The sequence below is a fragment of the Sinohyriopsis cumingii genome, chromosome 2 (assembly GCF_028554795.1).
Source record: "Sinohyriopsis cumingii isolate HCF-2022 chromosome 2, ASM2855479v2, whole genome shotgun sequence".
Lineage (NCBI taxonomy): Eukaryota > Metazoa > Mollusca > Bivalvia > Unionida > Unionidae > Sinohyriopsis > Sinohyriopsis cumingii.
Window position 1 is genome coordinate 162,048,085 of NC_142962.1, and position 21,913 is coordinate 162,069,997.

General features: G+C 34.7%; 1 protein-coding gene across 3 annotated transcripts in view; it reads right to left on the minus strand.

Moving 5' to 3' along the window:
- LOC149806226 (WD repeat and FYVE domain-containing protein 3-like) overlaps positions 1–21,913 on the minus strand; it is a 413,256-nt gene that overhangs the window by 122,872 nt on the left and 268,471 nt on the right. For all 3 annotated transcript variants that reach the window (XM_089951178.1, XM_089951177.1, XM_089951179.1), the window contains 4 exons: positions 21,022–21,127; positions 19,899–20,000; positions 16,173–16,250; positions 10,838–10,970 (listed from right to left, as the gene is read on the minus strand). In XM_089951178.1, coding sequence (XP_089807304.1) covers positions 10,838–10,970; positions 16,173–16,250; positions 19,899–20,000; positions 21,022–21,127 — 419 coding nt within the window. The remainder of the gene's footprint in view (positions 1–10,837; positions 10,971–16,172; positions 16,251–19,898; positions 20,001–21,021; positions 21,128–21,913) is intronic.

Genomic DNA, 21,913 nt, shown 5'->3' on the forward strand with positions numbered 1-21,913 from the left:
TAATATAGCCGATCCATGCTTTAGCCATTTTTACCTCTAATATAACCCTTTCACACCTAAGCCAATCTGACCTCAAATACAGTGCTTCCATGCTTTACCCAATCTGTCTTCTAATATAATCCTTCAACTAAAATAAATAAAAATGAAAACTTGTTAAAGCCAATCTGACCCAACATGTTTTAAAAGACCTCAAAAGAATAAAGGGTGGTGTGTTCCTTAGTATATTCAAGACTGGACTCCTGTGATTCATTTCTATCTGGTTTATCTCAGTATCTACCACAGAAACTCCAAAACACAGCTGCTCAGATTATCCTGAGAGCACGACAAACTGTGCAATCCTCCCTCTGCTCTGTACACTACACTGGCTACACAATCAACTCAGAATCAAGCAAAAAATATGTTAAACCTGCTATATTTTACTGACTGCCTCCAGTCCAATATACTTATCTGACCTCACCCATGTGTACACCCCATCTAGAAACTTACACCTTCTTCGGACATTCATATTCTCCTTGTTCCTGCTATTAAAATGAAGTCAAACTGATTAAATTCTTTTAAATACCAGGGGTCAGATATGTGGAACAAATTGGCCACTGATCTTAGACACTGTCATCTCATTCAAGAATGCTCTTAAAGCTAACCTATTCTGACTACAAAAATGGACTTAAAAATGTAATCATTTTTACTTTCTTAATTATTGTCAGCATGTTTTTGTTTTGTACTTTCATTGTGTTTGTTTTTGTAATCTTGTCATTGCATATGTTTTTATGTGGTATCTAATATTGTAAAGTGCCTAGATCTTCTAAAGATTAGGCACTGTACTAAACCCACATAATTATTATCATTATTATTATTAAAATTATTATTATTATTATTATTATAGCTTTTCCATGCTTTAGCTACTCTGACTTCCATTACAGCTTTCCCTTATTACATTCCTGATGCACTAAGGTGCGTATCACAACCCATTAAAAATTGAAAGCATTTTTGTAACAGACACTTAACCATTTCATTCTAGAATGTGAGAAATTTATACATAGATGAGCACAATACAAATTCATACAATATGATTAAAAATGCTGAACTTTTACACATCTGTAGAACATGTTTTAGGAGTCCTTAAATGCATATTTGATCTCATACAAAGAAAACGATAATGTCTTTGTATACCACTATCATCGAACAAAATCAGAACGAATGACACTCTTGGTACACATACTTTTTGATGCATCAAGATCTTGGAGTTTGATTGACATCTTCAAAGTAAAATTAGTTCTAAAGCTTTGGATATCACAGTGGCCATTTGGCAATGAGTACATGTGATTGTTATAATTAAGGTTCATATATTAAATTGCTATTGAAATTAGCAAAGATATTTTTTATAAGTTTCCTTATTGCAATTTAATTAATCTATAATTTCCTTGGTAAATGACACACATTTATCATTACCATGATGCTGTATCAATATTAATGACATCACCTCCTTTTAGCATTTATACTTTATGAATTGCTCCATTAATGGTGTCGAAAATCAGCAGTTTTTACAATACTATATTTAATTCCTTCCTTTAAAATTTTAATACTTACTCATTAAAATGTGATACCAGTAATACATCAATGAAAATACTGATCAGGTATGATGCATTGCTAAAAGAATTAACCCTGGTAGTGTGGGCTTTATCTGTGGGAACCATATATCTATGGCCAAACGTCACCTAGTTCTGTGAGCAGGTACCATATTTTTATTGCATACTGATGTCCAATCTAGGCCAATAATTACTATTCTGCTAATAATAGCAGGAAGACAGCACAAGTAACAGTCCAGCATCATTTTAACAGAACATCAAACGAACAGTACAAATGGCTTATTTGCCCAGGAAAGTCTGTTGTCAACAGTGGATGTTGATTTAAACAATATGGTGGCTGTTAAGTAGTTGCAGTCTTGCAGCTATCTCATAGCCAGTTTCCACTGATTACCATATAAATGTATGAGATAGTCCTACTAGAATAAAGTTTGTTAGGGCTTTATGTGGAAATGTGAGGTATAAATAGCAATATGCAGAGTTTTCCAAATCTGAAAATTAATTCTTTGCCGAAATATACCACGTGTTGATATGAAAGTTCTCTGACACTATCACGTGTTGATTTACAAGTGCTACGACATGGCCATCCTATTCAGTAACATCTTCAAGTTCCACTAAATCGAGCTTAACTCATTAGGCCCCCATCCCGTCTGTATGCGTGATCCGGTTTCTGCATTCAATGGCCGATCCTGCCTGTAGTCGTGGTTTGTTTACTGCATTCAATGGCTGACCCCGTCTCCAGTCGTGGTGAATATTTGTTAGATATATATCTGATTGGTTACAAATGTTTTTTTTCCAAGAATCAGACCAATATTAAACCAATCAGAAATATTTTACTTCGTTTCAGCAAATCTGAATTGTACAGAAACTAAGGGTTAATAACTGAGAGCAGTTCCACTACACGTGTTCTGTTCATGAAAAATCATAAATGATGGCAGACGTAAGAGTGATTTTTGATGAGAGCAAAAATGAGGAGTTTCTTGGGTTTGGTCTTGAAAATATTGAGCAAGCTGAGGAAAGATGTTCGGCAGATGGATATTTTGCGAGATTTAGATTCGGACATAGAAGTTTCTGAGATTGAATCGTCAGAAGATGAGGATGATGACAGCGATGATAATAGAGTTCTTGCGGATAAATGTTGCACATAATTTCGTAAAAAGTGTATAAATAAGCTGTGAAAGACTTAGACAAATAGGAAAAAAATATACATCACTGTGTTGACAAATTCATTTGGAATAATAAGTGAAAATTTCGTGGATTTTGATTGGATATAAGAAGATAAATTAAGGTAAGAGTGAATGCATGTGCACGATGTTTACAAAAAATGTAAAACAGGTTAAAACTCTGGAGCACAAGCAGCTAGACACAGCTTAGTGTTTCTGGGGCATAGTAGCAGATATACTGATAACAGTGCTGGAGCTAAATGAGTTAAACTAGTAGCCAAGTTTGTTTATCAATGAATCTGTCATGTACAGAGCCTTTTCTAATGAATGAATCTGTCATGTACAGAGCCTTTTCTAATGAACGAATCTGTCAAGTACTGAGCCTTATCTAATGAATGAATCTGTCATGTACAGAGCCTTATTTAATGAATGAATCTGTCATGTACTGAGCCTTATCTAATGAATGAATCTGTCATGTACTGAGCCTTATCTAATGAATGAATCTGTCATGTACTGAGCCTTATCTAATGAATGAATCTGTCATGTACAGAGCCTTATCTAATGAATGAATCTGTCACGTACTGAACCTTATCTAATGAACGAATCTGTCATGTACAGAGCCTTTTCTAATGAACGAATCTGTCATGTACTGAGCCTTATCTAATGAACGAATCTGTCATGTACTGAGCCTTATCTAATGAACGAATCTGTCATGTACTGAGCCTTTTCTAATGAATGAATCTGTCATGTACTGAGCCTTATCTAATGAACGAATCTGTCATGTACTGAGCCTTTTCTAATGAATGAATCTGTCATGTACAGAGCCTTTATTAATGAATGAATCTGTCATGTACAGAGCTTTTATTAATTCTGGAGGATACATTGTATCATCAACACTGACTACTGTACAAGCCTAAAAGGGAACAACCATTCATTTTTTGGGTGTGTCAGGTGTTGATCCAAGGTTTTCCTTTCTTTGGCCATCCATTTTATTTTTATTTTTGGGGGATTTAAAAAAAAAAAGAAAAACCACAATACTATTGGTGTACTACAAAATTCATTTTGCTCTCTCTCTCTCTCTCTCTCTCTCAACCATCAAGTTGAAAAGGAAATGGGATGAGAGAGAGAGAGAGAGAGATTTCTTAGTTAACCCACTCTTATGACAGCAAAGTGAAATGTACATGACTTGGAAATCCAGCGATCAGGGCCTTCATTCAATAGCTCATCTTTTGACCTGGTAGAATATTTTTTCCTTATCAGCTTTTTTTTTGCTTTGTTTTTACAGACCTAGCTTCAGAGGCAGGCCAATGAGCATATAAAGCTTGCGCTTTTTTTCCTCAAACATTTGACAACATAAATGTTATAATATGTTAAGACTGTTGCTGAGAAATCGAGTTATTTACATATTTTGGCAAGTTCCAATTATTAATTATCACTGAAAATCTCACAACTCTTGCTCTAAAATTTATAATCAATAACAAATAATCATGTTACTTTTATCTACAGCTCCACTCTAAAGAATACCTGACATCCAATGTCACTATACAAACATGTGTACTGGACACAAAAGCTCCCATCCAGTATTGCAAACTCACGTTTTACTGTTCATACTGTTGTTTATATCTGCCTCACAAGGCAGTAAGGATCAAAGAGCTCACTTGGCTTGTTAACACACTGGCATTTCTCAACTGATACTTCCTTATCATTTATAACTCCAAAAAATAGTACAATTCTATCTTGTATTGAGAGGAGAACTGTACTGATGGCAGTGATAATATTGCTCTAACCGATGATATTACATTAAAATCATTCCGAGATAGACACTAGAATGTTACTGAATTAAATACATCTATTTGGTAGGCCAATGACAGCTGTGCTCAAACTAGGTGAACATTAGAAAATGTATTAAAAATAAGATTTTAAAACAACTTGAGTTGTAAAGAATGTTATTCTAAAACTATACGTGCTGTCATATATTAAAGAACACATTATTTATAAAACCTATCAAATAAATAAAACACATAATATATCCCATACTATTGATATGCATTCAATATGCATGTTAATACATAGTAAAGGAGTGTGTGTGTATCATTTGGATTTTTAATGCAGCTTTAAAATATTTTCAGTCATATCGCTATGATGTCTGCAGTGTGGCAGATTATACTGATGTGATTTGATTTGGATTTTTAACATAGCTTTAACAATTTTTCAGTCATATCGCTAAAATGTCTGCAATGTGGCAGTTTATAGTGATGTCTAGCACTGGGGCATCATGCTGCAGACATGTAGCATGAAGTCTCACCCAGTCACATTATCCTGACACCAGGCTGACCAGTCCTAACACTAACCTCTTAATGCTGAGTGTCAAGCGAGGCAGCTGTAAGTACCATTTTAAAAGTCTTTGGCATGACTCAGCCCGGGTTTGAACCCATCACCTTCCGCATCTGAGAAGGACACATTAACCACAAGGCCACTGGATGGTCCATTGTAAAGGAAAGTAAAGACATACATATTAATTAGTAGTGAAGCTGGCAATAATAAAATTTTATGTAGTATGAGTCTAAAATAATCCTAGAAGTCGTTAAATCCATAAATGAAATTCCAACATTTTTCAACAGTATTTTTTATTTTGAAAGAAAAATTTATATTTGTTTCATTTTACATGATGTGATGAAAAACTAGCATCCACTTCAGTCAATGTCTGGTGTGTGGCAACCTTGCTAATTACGTCTCAAGTTTGTTTGTCCGTACTTGTTTGAATGCTGAAAAGACTATACATGGAATATTTTTGTACATTTACATCCTCAGGCACACACAAAAATCAATCATTATTTTGTACTATCCAAAGACTTACATACTTTATTCTATGCCACAGTTAGGCCCTTCCATCATAGGCTTAAGGAAATTATTAAAGATAATGTGAAAATTACTCAGTCAAGAAAGATAACATATTTGACATGTAAGATTTGTATGGTTTTCTGTCAACATCTTAATTAGCAAAGCTTCTTTCTTTATTTCTTATTGGTCAGGCTGTTTCATATGTAAACACTTAACTGGGTCATATTTTAAAATCTAATCTTTCAGATGATAAAGATAAAATAAGATATGGCAGATTTATGTGTACTTGAGCTAAACGTTTTTAGGGATGTTCCAGCAAAACATATACCTCTTGGGGGGAAGGCACTTTCAAATACAACCAACCCACAACAGAAGCAATTGAAAAAAATTATGATCCGCCATCAGATGTTTTAATCGAAAAACACTGCCCCCTACAGACGCATATTTTTGTAACATAATTTCTGGCTATGGGTTAGTGGGCAGTAGAAGCGATTTTAATATTGGGTTGGGGACAGAAACAATTTAAATGACAGCTGGCTGGAGGTAATCTACTGAATACATATAGATCATATAATCTGCATATTTTATTTGTATTAATTCATTATAATCAATCTTTTGTCCTTTTGTCTATCAGCCATGTATGTCTCTGACACTGTGAAATCAAAAATTTTCATGGTGGCTTATTATGTGTATATGTCATTGATCAGTTCCTTAATACCTACTAATTTAATGTCTATGAACATAGATTTTATAACATGGATTTCTAATACAGAAATCCTGAATTTGTATCCTTACTAAACTGTGTTTACTAAAGTGATCACTATATTTTGCTATTTTTCTTTATTCTCAGGCATGCTGCTTTTGATTAGAATAATAATTAAATCTTGTATTGCTTTAACTGCATGGTCAGATGCTATGATCCCTTGTTATTATGTTTTTCAATAAATGTTTTGGTAAACTTATAATTCATGATTTGTCAGAAAAAAAACCATTAATGCCTGTGGAAGTGATGTTGCATTATTTCTGCCTACTTTTACACTATATCATTTCTTGTAAGAACATATATTTCAGTTAACAATGTCTTATTTTTATGCTTGTTGCAAGACTAATATAAAGTTTAAAAAAACATAAGAAATATAGCAAGTCAAACATTTTTATATCATTAATTAGATTTTTTTAAATGGATGAAAGTCAGGGAATCATTTTCCCAAAGTAATCATAAAATCAATGATATGGCAGTTAACTGTATTGTCAACAGCGTCATCATCATCACTGATGTCCTAGCAGGAACATTCTGCCCTTTCAATCCAGTTGTCACAGGTTCTATCTCCCACTTCTAGTCTTTCATATGAGACCTTATACCTATGGCCTGAGGGGCTTTCATGGCAGAGTGGTATAAGATGCTTGTCTTTTGATACAGATCTGAGGGGCTTCCATGGCTGAGTGGTACAAGATGCTTGTCATGTGATTACTTGCCTCCAATGTGTAAATGAGAATTGTGGAAGGTCAGTGGTTCTACATAAGTAATGTTTGGTGTCTCAAAAGTACTTGGATTCTCTTTAGCAGTAAAACTTGTTGCCATATATAGATTATCTTCATCTGAAAATGGTGTAAAGGCTATAATGATCTATAGAAACCCGAGATCTCATGTCTAAATGAGTTCGGCTGTTGGAGATAAATATCAAATCAACAGAGACTCCATGGTCCTAAGTGTACTAAGGTGCTTGCTTTTACATCACTTGCACATCTCATAGAGCGAGTTTTTGTCACAGATCAACCAGTTTGGGTTGGTGGTCATTCTGGGTTATTCCTCCACCCAATATATTGTTAAAATAAAACACAAAATAACAAACCAAACAAAACTAAATCAACCAATAATCAACTGTGGCAACAGCAACAAAGATACTAGTCCATCATTTTTGCCACAGTTGTATGTGTTTATAAATTTTGACTCTAGTAGTTTTTGTAGACTTCTGAATATTGTCAATTATGCATTTCTCACAGTTACCAAAAAGTCATCATCAGTTTGTACAAATGGATTTTTCATGGTAAGCATATGAGAAGTCTTAAGCAATCCTGCATCATGGGCTGCTGAAAAGTTTACATTTTGACTCACTTAACCCTTTACCTCATGCAAGCGTCTTTGGACGCCTCTACTCCATTCGCATGGAAGCGCCTTTTGACACCTCTACTCCATTTGCATGAAAGTGCCTTTTGACGCCTGCTGTAAACATCTGCCATTTTAAGTCGGTTTTTTGAAGCACCACCTTCAGTGAAAACCACCTATTAGATACTACATTCATTTCTGCGAATGACAATTACATCAGATCATGTGGTCACTGTTTATGCTACTGGTCGATATCTGCTATTTAAAGTAACTGGGTCGTAATCTCCACTCTCCAAAATGGCGGTCGCGGATTTCATTCAGTACGTACAAAGTTTTCACTTATTTGAATCACAATTATGAAATATTCAATAATTTAGGTAAAGGCTCTCATATTGATGTAGGCAGCAATTATTTTTTATAAATTATCAAATTCATTATGACTTAGTGATGTAGACGCAGATGAAAAACTTGCAAATTTTGAGTATGAGAAATGGCAGCTATGGCTGGTCACGTGGCCTCACTGACATGATGGTGAACGAGTTCTCTCAAGATTTTAAAGCACATAAAAAATTCTTCCATTAAAAATAATTACACAGCTATAACAATCGGACTTTACTCTTAAATTTTTCCACACATAATAGATGTGTACCAAAAATGCAAAATGGCTAAAATTGCTGTTAAACGTAACATACACTACATTGCTTAACAGTTAACAGGCAGGCCTATGCGTATGGTGTCAAATAGGTAACAGGTGTTCTATTTATAACATGCTGCACTTTGTAACTATGCTCTATGAGGTAAAGGGTTAAAGTTTCTCTAACAATTTCCATTGTTCCAACTAGAACTGTTATAACTTATTCGAGCTATATTCACCAATTTCTGGAGATATGCATCTGTAATAAATATTTGTAACAAAGTATGAGAATGCATCAATGATTTTCAGTGATGCATTTGAATTGAGCAACAACCAGAATCAACAACTCAATTTGGTGCAGATTACATTGCTTTTTAACGATACTGTGAGAATTCTTGAAGTGTAAAAATTGCACAAGAAACATACAATATCAGAGCAGAAAATTACTACCACTAGGAAAATACTGACAGAAATATGCAGAAATAATATTATTATTTAAATGGAATATGTGGTGACAATACGAGTGCTGGTTCTACAACTTTACACAATACATCTTGTACAACTACACTGTAATATGGCAATAATTTCTGCACACATGAAGTTGATCCACTTTTTACTTTAGTCCCTTGCTAATTAACAGTTTTAGATTTTACAACACAGCTAAGCACATTTACCTTTTGACAATAATACATGATTACAAATATTTAGATTGCAAGAAAAAAGAAGTTACAATTTTATTAAAAGTACTGGTACCAGTAAAACTAAAGGAGGTGGTAAAAAAGAATCAGGATGAACAGATTAGTCGTGTAGTAAAGAATCCATATATCAGAAGGACATCAAGTATTTTTCATCAATTTCATCATTAGTTAATGACACTGCTTCAAAATGTTGTGTGCTAGATAATAGTAATCCAATTTTAATACAAATACCAAATGATGGCTTGGAACTAAGTGCCAAAAGGTCTACAGAAAATATTACCATGATCAAAATATACATAGGAAGAAGTTAGAACACAAACAGGACAAATTTTATCCATCTTGCTTTGAGTTTACACAGATCAATCATCTTCTTATGTTTAATGTCATTTAATTTTTGCACACAGAGAGCATGTACTTCATTTGGTAATACATCTGCATGATGTGATGTGATTTGTGATGTGATTTTGATTTTTAACGTAGCTTTAACAATTTTTCAGTCATATCGCTATGATGTCTGCAATGTGGCAGTTTATAGTGATGTCTAGCACTGGGGCATCATGCCGCAGACATGTAGCATGATGTCCCACCCAGTCACATTATCCTGACACCAGGCCGACCAGTCCTAACACTAACCTCTTAATGCTGAACACCAAGCGAGGCAGCTGTTAGTACCATTTTTTAAGTCTCTGGTATGACTTAGCCGGGGATCGAACCTACGACCTCCCGCATCCGAGGCGGACACTCCAACCACTAGGCCACCGGAGCGGCATATCTGCATGATATAAAGTTTGTTGCGTTATTCTTTTGTTACCATAGGGGTTCTGCCAACTAGAGATCTACACATAATAATAATGTAATTATGTTGTATGGGGATTCTCTGATGTTCCCTATATATATATATATATATATATATATATATTTATTTATGGTGTTGAAGAATAATGAGAAAGAATGTGTTTTAAATGATGACAAGATTATCATATGGCAAGAATTGAATCTTGAATCTCTGTGGATCTATGATAAACATTTTAACACCAGTGTTTGTATTTTTAAAATGCCTTTACATTATAATCCAGGTGTATGATATTGTATATATGGACTATGGTTTCAGAAATAAAGATTCCAAAATCCATCAAAAAAGTCAAAAGAAAATGATTCCAATCCATCAAATAGTCAACTAAAATTTTCTATCTTGAAATTTTAAGAAAAATTAAGTCAGCTTAGGGCACTTCAGTAGAACATACTTGGAACCCTGGGAAGGCACTTTTATTGTGGAATAGTCTTCAGTAGAACATACTTGGAACCCTGGGAAGGCACTTTTATTGTGGAATAGTCTTCAGTAGAACATACTTGGAACCTGGGAAGGCACTTTTATTGTGGAATAGTCTTCAGTAGAACATACTTGGACCCTGGGAAGGCACTTTTATTGTGGAATAGTCTTCAGTAGAACATACTTGGAACCTGGGAAGGCAATTTTATTGTGGAATAGTCTTCAGTAGAACATACTTGGAACCCTGGGAAGGCACTTTTATTGTGGAATAATCTTCAGTAGAACATACTTGGAACCCTGGGAAGGCACATTTATTGTGGAATAGTCACCCACAGATGCAATTGAAATTTTGTATTAATTTTGTTCAACTCTTTGAGTAATTAGAGTACTCAGGCATGTATTTAGAAAACACTGCCTTCCATGCATACCATGCATATTTAAATGTAACAGCCATTATGCTATGCAAGAAGCCAATAATAAGAAATACGAAATAACAACTAAACAAGACCACACAAATGAGTAAACCAAGACAACCTCATACCTTCTGTCATGTCCAACATCCACTTGTCTAGAGGACAGCCAACAATTGGCCCCCAAAGTCCCCGCTCGCGCAGCAATTCCTGTTCCATCTGGGCCCACTCCTCTATCAAGTAACCCTCCATGTGCTCAGCACTCTGTAGCAAGAATAATAATTCATTAGAGCATGTGTACACCATAATGTTGCCAGAAAACTGACTCAACAGGGCAGTAAGTACATGTACACCAATCTGTATCAAGAAAACTACCTGTAGCTTTTTAGTAGTTATGTATTCACTACTCCACAGTAACAACAAAACTAGCTCATAAGGGCAGTCACTACATGTATATATTGAAAACTAGATTATCAGAGCAGTAACTGACCTATCACCAGTTGTCAATCATTCTGCTTGATTGAACAATCAGATAGCGCTATTTTACACACCTCCAGACACTGTTTACGTCCGCCATTTTCCTCCGATAAGCTGCTTCTGTCGATATCGACTTGGCTATTGTATATATTTACAAATTTCGCAACGGTTCGGAGAAGTCGCCCCACTTTGCCTGGAGAAGTTGCCCCAAGGATCATATATAGTAATTCTGAGATATAGTCAAATGGTTAAGGCTTTATTTATTGTTGTTTTTCTTCAACTTAATAACTTATTAAATTTATAAAATTTGCAATTTTTCAACTTTTTCATTTGATCAACTCCGCTTCTGTACTTAACGAAAAATGAGTTATCTGTCCCTTTTGCTCTGTTCTTTAAATCATTAGATGCATTTTAATAATATTTGTAGAGATAGTGTTATCAATATTTTTTATTACATTTACATCTAAAAATGAAACATGCGTACTAGATGCAGTATAAATAAATTTAATCATCGGGTGAAAATGATTTAGGCGATCAATCATTTTTTTCTTCAGTTCTTCAGTTGAACACTTCCAGATCATAAATATGTCATCCAAAAATCGTAATTCGTATTATTAAATTGAAAATAATTATTTTCCAAGATAAGTTTTTATTATTTTACAAATATCTTCGCTCGATAGTGTGCTATTATTAGGAATGTTATCAAGAAAATATTTGCACGCTTCAATACCATCTGCATGCGGAATGTTGGTATATAGTGATGTTACATCTAATGATACCAGGATTTAAATTATCAGATAGATATGGAATAGACTTCGACTTTTTAATGAAAGTAGTTGTATCTTTAATGTATGAATGAAGTGATTTCATTAAAGGTTGTAAAACACTATCAATAAATTTGGATAGGTTTTCAGTATATGAATTACAACCTGATATAATGGCTCATCCTGGAAAATTTAAAGGTAAATTATGGTCAGGATTTTTAGGAGTTTTTGGGTAATATGTAGAATTGAGATGTACATATGTTAAGAGGGAAAGTATCAAATTCCTCACATACGGAATTATTATTTTTAGCGATCTCATTAATGCATGTTGAAATTTTTTATTTAATTTCTAATTGACGTTCAACTTCTTTAACATAATCATCTTGATTCACAATAATAATAGTGTTTGACTTATCTTTTTTAATCACCATACTGTCGTCATTCATTAGATTATATACAGACTTAATTTTGTCCTTATAAATATTACCATGATATTGCTTTAATTTAGTTAATATCTCTTTTTTGATTATATATATATATATATATATATATATATATATATATATATATATATATATATATATATATGAATCACGTAAAAGATGACTTAATTGTGTTACAAAATGGTTATTTGGGTGACAAGTTTTGGGATGACTTCTCCAACCACTTTGGGGCGACTTCTCCAGATACGTGGGGGCAAGTTCTCCACATACCGACGTAACATAGAGAAGTGCAAGCGATGGAGAAATGCTCTCGCTTTCTGTCTCTGTCTCAATGTTGTTTCATATGGCAAATATTGCTCACCAATATCGTCTGGTATATCTTTAAATGTTATCATGCACGCCATTTTCACAGAATGTTTGTCGGAGGTTAAGACGTTGTCAAGTCACGTGTTCGGTAAGCGGAGTGATCTACCTTCTAGCGTAAGGTCAACTACATTTAAGAACAAAGCCATTCTGGAGACTGACTCCCATGCATGTACATAGAATCTGGAGTAAGAAACGATGAACTCTGTTCCACCTGTTGAAAGACAGCCATCAATACCATGTCCAACAAAGAGCCCATGGCTGCCACATTGCAGATCAATTTCTGAGTGTTATTAAAAGATGTTTGATCCATACAAATAGAGTATGGTTTAGTCACCCCAAAGCTGACGATGTTCTGGTCAACTGTTGGGGTTTCCAAATGAAAAGCTGGTGTGTGGCAATAGTAGAACCACAGATGAAAGTCTTGATGGAAGGTGTCTTTGTGAGAAAAAGACATGCTGGGGTCTTGTAGCTGATGATGTAACTGTTCAAAATGTCTGCGATTCTGCCAGGCTGCAGAAGTATTATGAAGTTGGATTCTTCCTTTTTCGTGATAAAATCAACAGATGCTGGAGCTCTGATCCAAGTGCTTGCTAAGGTAGAAGGACATGGTTCCCATGCTTTTCAAAATATAAATTTCCTGGTCTTTTCCAGGATAAATTAATTTTTTCAAGGTTAACATATGACCATTACTGAATGGAATTAAAGAAAATTTGGATTATAAAACATGCATTTTCCAAATCTGAAGATGTTTCTCTTTCAAGACTCTCCTTAACATATATGTCAGAAAACCACCAAATGAGTCACACGAAAATACAATTGACTATATTCCCATAAATTGGCATTTAAAGCCATTTCAATGTACAGAATACAAATTCTAACTTTACTTTGCTGACCTGCATAATGTTGCTACATGGAAACAACATAATGAGCACACATTATTTTGTTTCCTTTCAAACCTTTAATTCCAAAGAATTCTAGAGCAATATGTGTGCATGTTATACAAAGTAAACATTTGACAAAAGACCTTCAAAATTATGTGCTGTTGTATAAACAAGGACTGAATTTTCTGTAAAATCAACTTGTCTTCTTGTAGTTCAATAAACCAGTCCCCAAACCTGAAATGATACATGGGCTATTATCATTTCCTAATATATAATAAAAGGGACGACAATATCCCATTTCTCCAGTGTTCCATTTAAGATCTGAAACCAATGCTTCAAGCTACATGTCACTGTGTAATAGTTTTGCACGAAAATTCAGCTCAGAGATTCAACATATTTATTTTGAGAACAACTACAAGAAATTTTGCCAGTCTGATTCATCAAGCAGAGTAGTCTGGTTACCTGCTTCGTATGCTCCCTACCTAGAGAGCACATGTCAACGTGGTAATCACATGATACAACAAAACTCTGAAGTTGGTCTTGGAATAAATATAGAGAATTTTGTACTCTTTCGTTTTTGTATTTTTATTACAAATAGTATACGGCTTTCATTTATTATTTTTTTCTACAATATTTCAAAATGATGGTTGTGAGATTCTGTGTGCTCGTGCGACATGCTATCAAAATCACTAGTACCAGCTCAAATTTCATCAACGCATTAGTTTCTTTGTCTTTCAGCAGATTAAAGACAAAACAATTTTAATACTCTCACAATTTCAGAGAAAATAAATAATTTTCATATCGATTTCATGCAAGTAAAACTCAATTTAACAATGTTTAAGTTTGCTAGCCCATCCACTAAGGGGCTATGCTTTAACGCCACCATGTTGGCCTCTTGTGATGCTAGACTGGTTTTCATACCTTCCATAAAAAAACATGGATATTGAGCCGTCTGTGAAACAAAAAGTCTACTAGACGAATCTAATCCAATGAACGTTTGGATTGTCTCAACAAATATATTTATGGCAAGCACACAAATGATCCTTACTGCAACCTCCTAATATTCTGGTTAGAAATCAATAAATTAAGCTCACAATCAGTTGAGTTATGACTCAATTACGTAGTTGTTTCTGAGGAAAATTCCCTGGTTTTTCCAGACTTTCATCAATATTTGCAAAATTCAAAGACTTTTCAAAGTCGGGAATGTTTTTTCTCCTGACTTCTTCCCGGTAGTGTGGGAACCCTTGAAGAAGGAGGGAAAAACTCCAGGGGTAAAAGGCAGAATACTTCTTCAAAGAAGGCTCTGAAGGCTGAGTCTTCTTGCAACATAGTGAGATCGAAGTGAAGGCACATGAGAGGAAGCATCATCATCTCTGCTTGCAAAGATGTGAGATTGACATTTCTTAAGTTGCCCGAGACAAGGCTGGCTAAGAGTGTTAAGGTCTGCCACTAACAGGACTCATGTAGGGCTTTGAAATAGAAATGGTGATTTACAATTGGTTGCTGATTAAAGAGTCCCTTCTACTGACCAAGGGCTGAGTGAACTGAGAAGTGGCATCCATTGGAAGTTGAGGTACTATGCTTGGCATCATAAATGTCGAATGCAGTGAGGTCAAATGTGGGTTAGACTGGTCTCTATTAATTGTCTGTATACACCTGATTTAACAGACTGGACAACAGATTGATTTCCATGTACTTATTGTTCTGAGGTCTTTGTCCATGAAGATCCCTTTTACTAGGCTAAGGCCAGTTGAAATAGAAATAGGCTGTTTGCAGGGAGGACGTTGTCAAGTCATAATGTTGGGACAGGTTATGGGATCTTTGATCCACATGACTGGTCCATGTATCTGTAGAGTGAAAAGATACTTCATTTTGTTCTTTTGCCTCAAATCCTCAAGAGCTGTAGAGTGGAAGGAAGAAAGGCCTAAAGATGCAGCCAGCAATAAGTCCTGTGGTGCTAACTTTACTGACAACAGTGTAGATGCCATAACAGCCTCAGCTGTGTTTAGCTACCTGATTAAATCACTGTGACACCTGTGACTAGCTATATGATTACAGTGACTTTGCAGGCACTTTCATAGATGCCATAACAGTGACATATGTGCCTAGCTATCTGCATTAACCAACTTTGCTGATAATTCAACTGATGCGATAAAAAGCAACATCTGTGTCTAGCTACCTACTTTAGTAACTTTGTTCACACAGCCATCAATGCCATAAGAGTGGCACTTGTGTCTATCTTTCTACTTATAATAACTCTGCTGACACATCCATCGATACCATAAAGTGACACCTGTGCCAAGTAATCTGCCTAATAGATACAAAGTACCTTTGCTGACACTGTCATGGATTCCATAAAAATGACACATGTACCTAGCTATCCGCTTATAGTAACTGAAACTGCAATCGATGTCATAGAAGTGACATTAGTGTCTATCTATGCTTCTAGTCACTTTACTGGCACAGTCACCAATGACATAAAATTGACACGTGTCTAGGTATCTATTTACACAGATCAGACAGCTAACAGCATACCTTCAGGTATTGGTGATACTGAAGTTCTACCAGGTCTTTAACAACAGCAACATGGGTAGCAGTAAACATCTCATAATCCTGGAAAAGAATACCAGTATTAGTTATTATATCTCAATTATATCATTACTGCTTGGTCATCTCTACAATCTCAAGTTGACAGTCACCTTGTGATCTAAATTATTTAATTACTGCACTGTCATCTCTACAACCTCATGTTGACAGTCACCTTGTGATTCAAATCATTTAATTACTGCATGATTATCTCTACAACCTCATGTTGACAGTCACCTTGTGATTCAAATCATTTAATTACTGCATGATTATCTCTACAACCTCATGTTGACAGTCACCTTGTGATTCAAATCATTTAACTACTGCATGATTATCTCTACAACCTCATGTTGACAGTCACCTTGTGATTCAAATCATTTAACTACTGCATGGTCATCTCTACAACCTCATGTTGACAGTCACCTTGTGATTCAAATCATTTAACTACTGCATGATTATCTCTACAACCTCATGTTGACAGTCACCTTGTGATTCAAATCATTTAACTACTGCATGGTCATCTCTACAACCTCATGTTGACAGTCACCTTGTGATTCAAATCATTTAATTACTGCATGATTATCTCTACAACCTCATGTTGACAGTCACCTTGTGATTCAAATCATTTAACTACTGCATGGTCATCTCTACAACCTCATGTTGAGTCACCTTGTGATTCAAATCATTTAACTACTGCATGATTATCTCTACAACCTCATGTTGACAGTCACCTTGTGATTCAAATCATTTAATTACTGCATGATTATCTCTACAACCTCATGTTGACAGCCACCTTGTGATTCAAATCATTTAATTACTGCATGATTATCTCTACAACCTCATGTTGACAGTCACCTTGTGATTCAAATCATTTAACTACTGCATGGTCATCTCTACAACCTCATGTTGACAGTCACCTTGTGATTCAAATCATTTAACTACTGCATGATTATCTCTACAACCTCATGTTGACAGTCACCTTGTGATTCAAATCATTTAATTACTGCATGATTATCTCTACAACCTCATGTTGACAGTCACCTTGTGATTCAAATCATTTAATTACTGCATGATTATCTCTACAACCTCATGTTGACAGTCACCTTGTGATTCAAATCATTTAACTACTGCATGATTATCTCTACAACCTCATGTTGACAGTCACCTTGTGATTCAAATCATTTAACTACTGCATGATTATCTCTACAACCTCATGTTGACAGTCACCTTGTGATTCAAATCATTTAACTACTGCATGGTCATCTCTACAACCTCATGTTGACAGTCACCTTGTGATTCAAATCATTTATTTACTGCATGATTATCTCTACAACCTCATGTTGACAGTCACCTTGTGATTCAAATCATTTAACTACTGCATGGTCATCTCTACAACCTCATGTTGACAGTCACCTTGTGATTCAAATCATTTAATTACTGCATGATTATCTCTACAACCTCATGTTGACAGTCACCTTGTGATTCAAATCATTTAACTACTGCATGGTCATCTCTACAACCTCATGTTGACAGTCACCTTGTGATTCAAATCATTTAATTACTGCATGATTATCTCTACAACCTCATGTTGACAGTCACCTTGTGATTCAAATCATTTAATTACTGCATGATTATCTCTACAACCTCATGTTGACAGTCACCTTGTGATTCAAATCATTTAATTACTGCATGATTATCTCTACAACCTCATGTTGACAGTCACCTTGTGATTCAAATCATTTAACTACTGCATGATTATCTCTACAACCTCATGTTGACAGTCACCTTGTGATTCAAATCATTTAACTACTGCATGATTATCTCTACAACCTCATGTTGACAGTCACCTTGTGATTCAAATCATTTAATTACTGCATGATTATCTCTACAACCTCATGTTGACAGTCACCTTGTGATTCAAATCATTTAACTACTGCACGGTCATCTCTGCAACCTCATTTTGACAGTCACCTTGTCATTCAAATCATTCAACTACTGCAGGGTCATCTCTACCACCTCATGCAATCAAATTATGATCCCTAATTAATGAATGGTCAACCTACAACCTGATGTTAACAGTGACATTACAACAAGGTTAATTCAACAACCTTTTTGCTGACAGTCGATTTATATTAATTCTGAATCATCAAATTACTGCAATGTCAATTTCATAACTGATGTTCACAGTCAATTTCTGAACTGAGTCATTTAATTTCTGCAGTCATCTCCACAATGTGATACTGAGATATCATTGAAACAATGCACAAATAAAAAATGTTATTCTGGGGGCTTCTATTATCAAAAGTCTTATGATTACATTAAATTATTTATAACTCAGTGTAGAATGAATACAGTCGGTGCTACCACATTCTTGAAACCTTTTCCATTCCAATCCATTCCCAATGGATGTACATTTTAATATTTATAAAAAAGGCTATTAATGTATGTCAAACAAAGCAAGACTAAACAGCAGTTTATTTAATCTCTACTCATGGGAGATATCTATATCTTTCAAGCTGCTATCGAGTTGATAGGATATGCTTATCTTCCCGCTGTGTTGGCAGAGCTGTTTGGACAAGATATTATTAAGAGATGTGGTATAGCTACTTCCGCCACCAAAACCTGCCAACTGCTGGCTCCCAAATATTTTTTAAATTTTAAATAGAGAAATAAAATTTTGCTTGTCCATCCTGGTTACACGAGTTACATTTTCGACCATAATAAAGCTTTAATACAAATTTAATGGCAAATAAAACAATGATGAATCTTTTGTTGTTTTGTGCTAACTGAAAATGGTCACTAACATCTTAAAAATTCTTAAGAAAATCTTTTACATGTTAATATTTTTAAATTCCTAATGTTTGAAGTTGTTCCTTGATGGATTATCAGTACATGATAAGATACTGCTTTTATTCATTATGTAGTTGCAATAGATTTACACTAATTATTATCCAAATAAAAAAAGAAATCATCAGTTAAGTATCTAATTTGTCTGTCTTTAATGACATCAATGCTCTGACAAACAATATTTTGGAATGGAAAACTGGCAGCTATCTTCCAACTTATAGAAGCTGGGATACTAGGCCATTGATCCATAACAAATTTGATGTGGAAATGAAGCATTCAAAATTTGGGTCTTTGTCCCACAGGATTAGCTGAAGAATATAATTTTAGCCATTTACAAGAAAATATGGTTAAAGGTTTATTTTTAACTATCAGAGACCTGGTACACATTAATGGAAGATTATATAGGTCTAGTAAAATTGTGATTTTGTATTTAACTGATAGGTCTGTACTGGTAATAGAGCCAAATGTTTAAATAGCTTTGTCAGCCCTGCCCAGTTCTGTGATACAATGGTCAAAATACGGCCTGAATGAGGAACAGCCCTACCTAGTGTTGTGACACAATGATCAAGATATGGCCTGAATGAGGAACAGCCCTGCCTAGTGTTGTGACACAATGATCAAGATATGGCCTGAATGAGGAACAGCCCTGCCCAGTGTTGTGACACAATGGTCAAGTAACGGCCTGAATGAGGAACAGCCCTGCCTAGTGTTGTGATACAATGGTCAAAATATGGCCTGAATGAGGAAAAGCCCTGCCTAGTGTTGTGACACAATGATCAAGATGTGGCCTGATTGAGGCTGTTTGGTTAAATATATAAGTTTGCTTACTCCCAGATGGACGTTGGAAGAGGGAGACGTTTTGAGAGGTAACTCCTTCTTGCTTCTCCTTTGTGCTAATTTCAATACACCACTGCCAACTTTCTGTAATTTCTGAAAAGAAAGGGGAAAGGATCAATAAAATGCACAATGCAGATGATAGGTTCAAAAGAAAAGTGTTAAAACTGGGCGTATTTTAAGAAAAAATATAGATCTGTGCAGAAAGATTTTGTCTATTTAATGGCTAAATGTAACATAAGTGGACAGCAGAAATCAAGACAAGAAATGGTAATGGGTAACGACAAATGTGGTTTTATTCTTAACATTAACACCATCTTTGCTCCAAGTTTTCAGATACCCTTAATATTTGTATGAGTTTTCATTAAGCAGTTAAGAATCAGAAACTAAAATTAATATATTCCCAATCTAATTATGTACAATAAACATGCATTACATGTTTCTAGGTAAATGACATTAGTTATTTTATATTTGTCACTGAAAAAATGTCTCCTTTAATATTCAAGGAGAGAGAGAGAGAGAGAGCTTACAAATATGATACTCAAACATGAGTAATGTTTACTCTGCTGAATGCCAAAACAGACCATTTGGATGTCACCATCAAGTTTGAATTGTAGGAATAAGACATCAATAATATTCACAGATCAAATTGCCATCACGAATGAAGGAATAAGTGGTCTGTTTAATTTACTAATTATAACAGCCTAACACATAGTGAGATCATGCCCAGTTCCAGCAACTCAAACTTCAATGACACCAACAAGCTGTAATTTCAGGGTATACATTTTCGAATTTACAAACAGTAGAACAAAATTTGTTTAAAGCAACTGATACAAATAATGCACATATTTTTATTTAGCCATAGGTATATTACAAACCCAATGGTTAACTGGCTGACTCAAGAAACCAAAATAGCAGACTCTCCTGCCACACCAAATTTACCAAAAGGTTTTGGACAGTTTTGATGGAAATTATTTTCTACGCCATAGATTCTGGACATCAAGTACCTGTTTTTCTTGTCATCAATAAACACTGTGTATAGATGTTAGTAAATAAGAGAGTTTGTAGTTGAAGTAATATTGTTTACTAACTGAAGAACACTTCTGGGTCTACTCACTGACTGTATCTGGGCTGGCAGTCTCTCACTCAGCATGTAAGAACCTCTCCTCTCATTATCAGCATATATCACCCAGATTTTGCAAGCTGACTCCTGAATCAGTGGTCTAGTGGAAAACAGTAAAATTACTTAACACAGGTTAATCTAGTGTGTGTATGTGTGTGTGTGTGTGTGTGTGTGTGTATATATATATATATATATATATATATATATATATATATATATAATGAAAGAATGACATGAACATGGATGCCGATGTTATGCAGACTTGAAAATCATAACATTTAAGCATCATTAAATTTTAGTGAATCTTTAATTTGAATGTACAGTGAAATCAAATTTTAAGGAATTAACAACAGGCAAAAATACATATTTTTATTGGTAGTTTAACTTTACCCAGTGAAAATCAATATATGCTGGTATTCTACAATTTGTGAACACAGACATACTATAGTGTGGCCATTTCATTTCATGCTATATATATATATCACTAATTTTTAAAATGTGTATGCATGACTGTAAATTGCAGTGATTATTTCTAGCTGTGTATGCATGACTGTAAATTGCAGTGATTATTTCTAGCTGGGTTTGGCATACATGCTTGGGGTCATTTTTAAGATATTACAGAATGTAAAATTGCATATGATCTAAAAATAAATTGATATGTCCTGATAGTTACTAATAACAGACTTATTAGTAAATATGATAGGACTAATAATAATAGAATTATTAGCAAATATGTTTATGAGATTCAGTCTTTTTCCCATTGGACAGTTTGGTCAGTTGATATCGTATAAGAATTAAGTTAATTCCCATTGGATGGTTTAAATCTTATGAATTCTTCTAAGATGTTGGACATTGGTGATTTGTCATGTAGGTAGTTGTGATAATA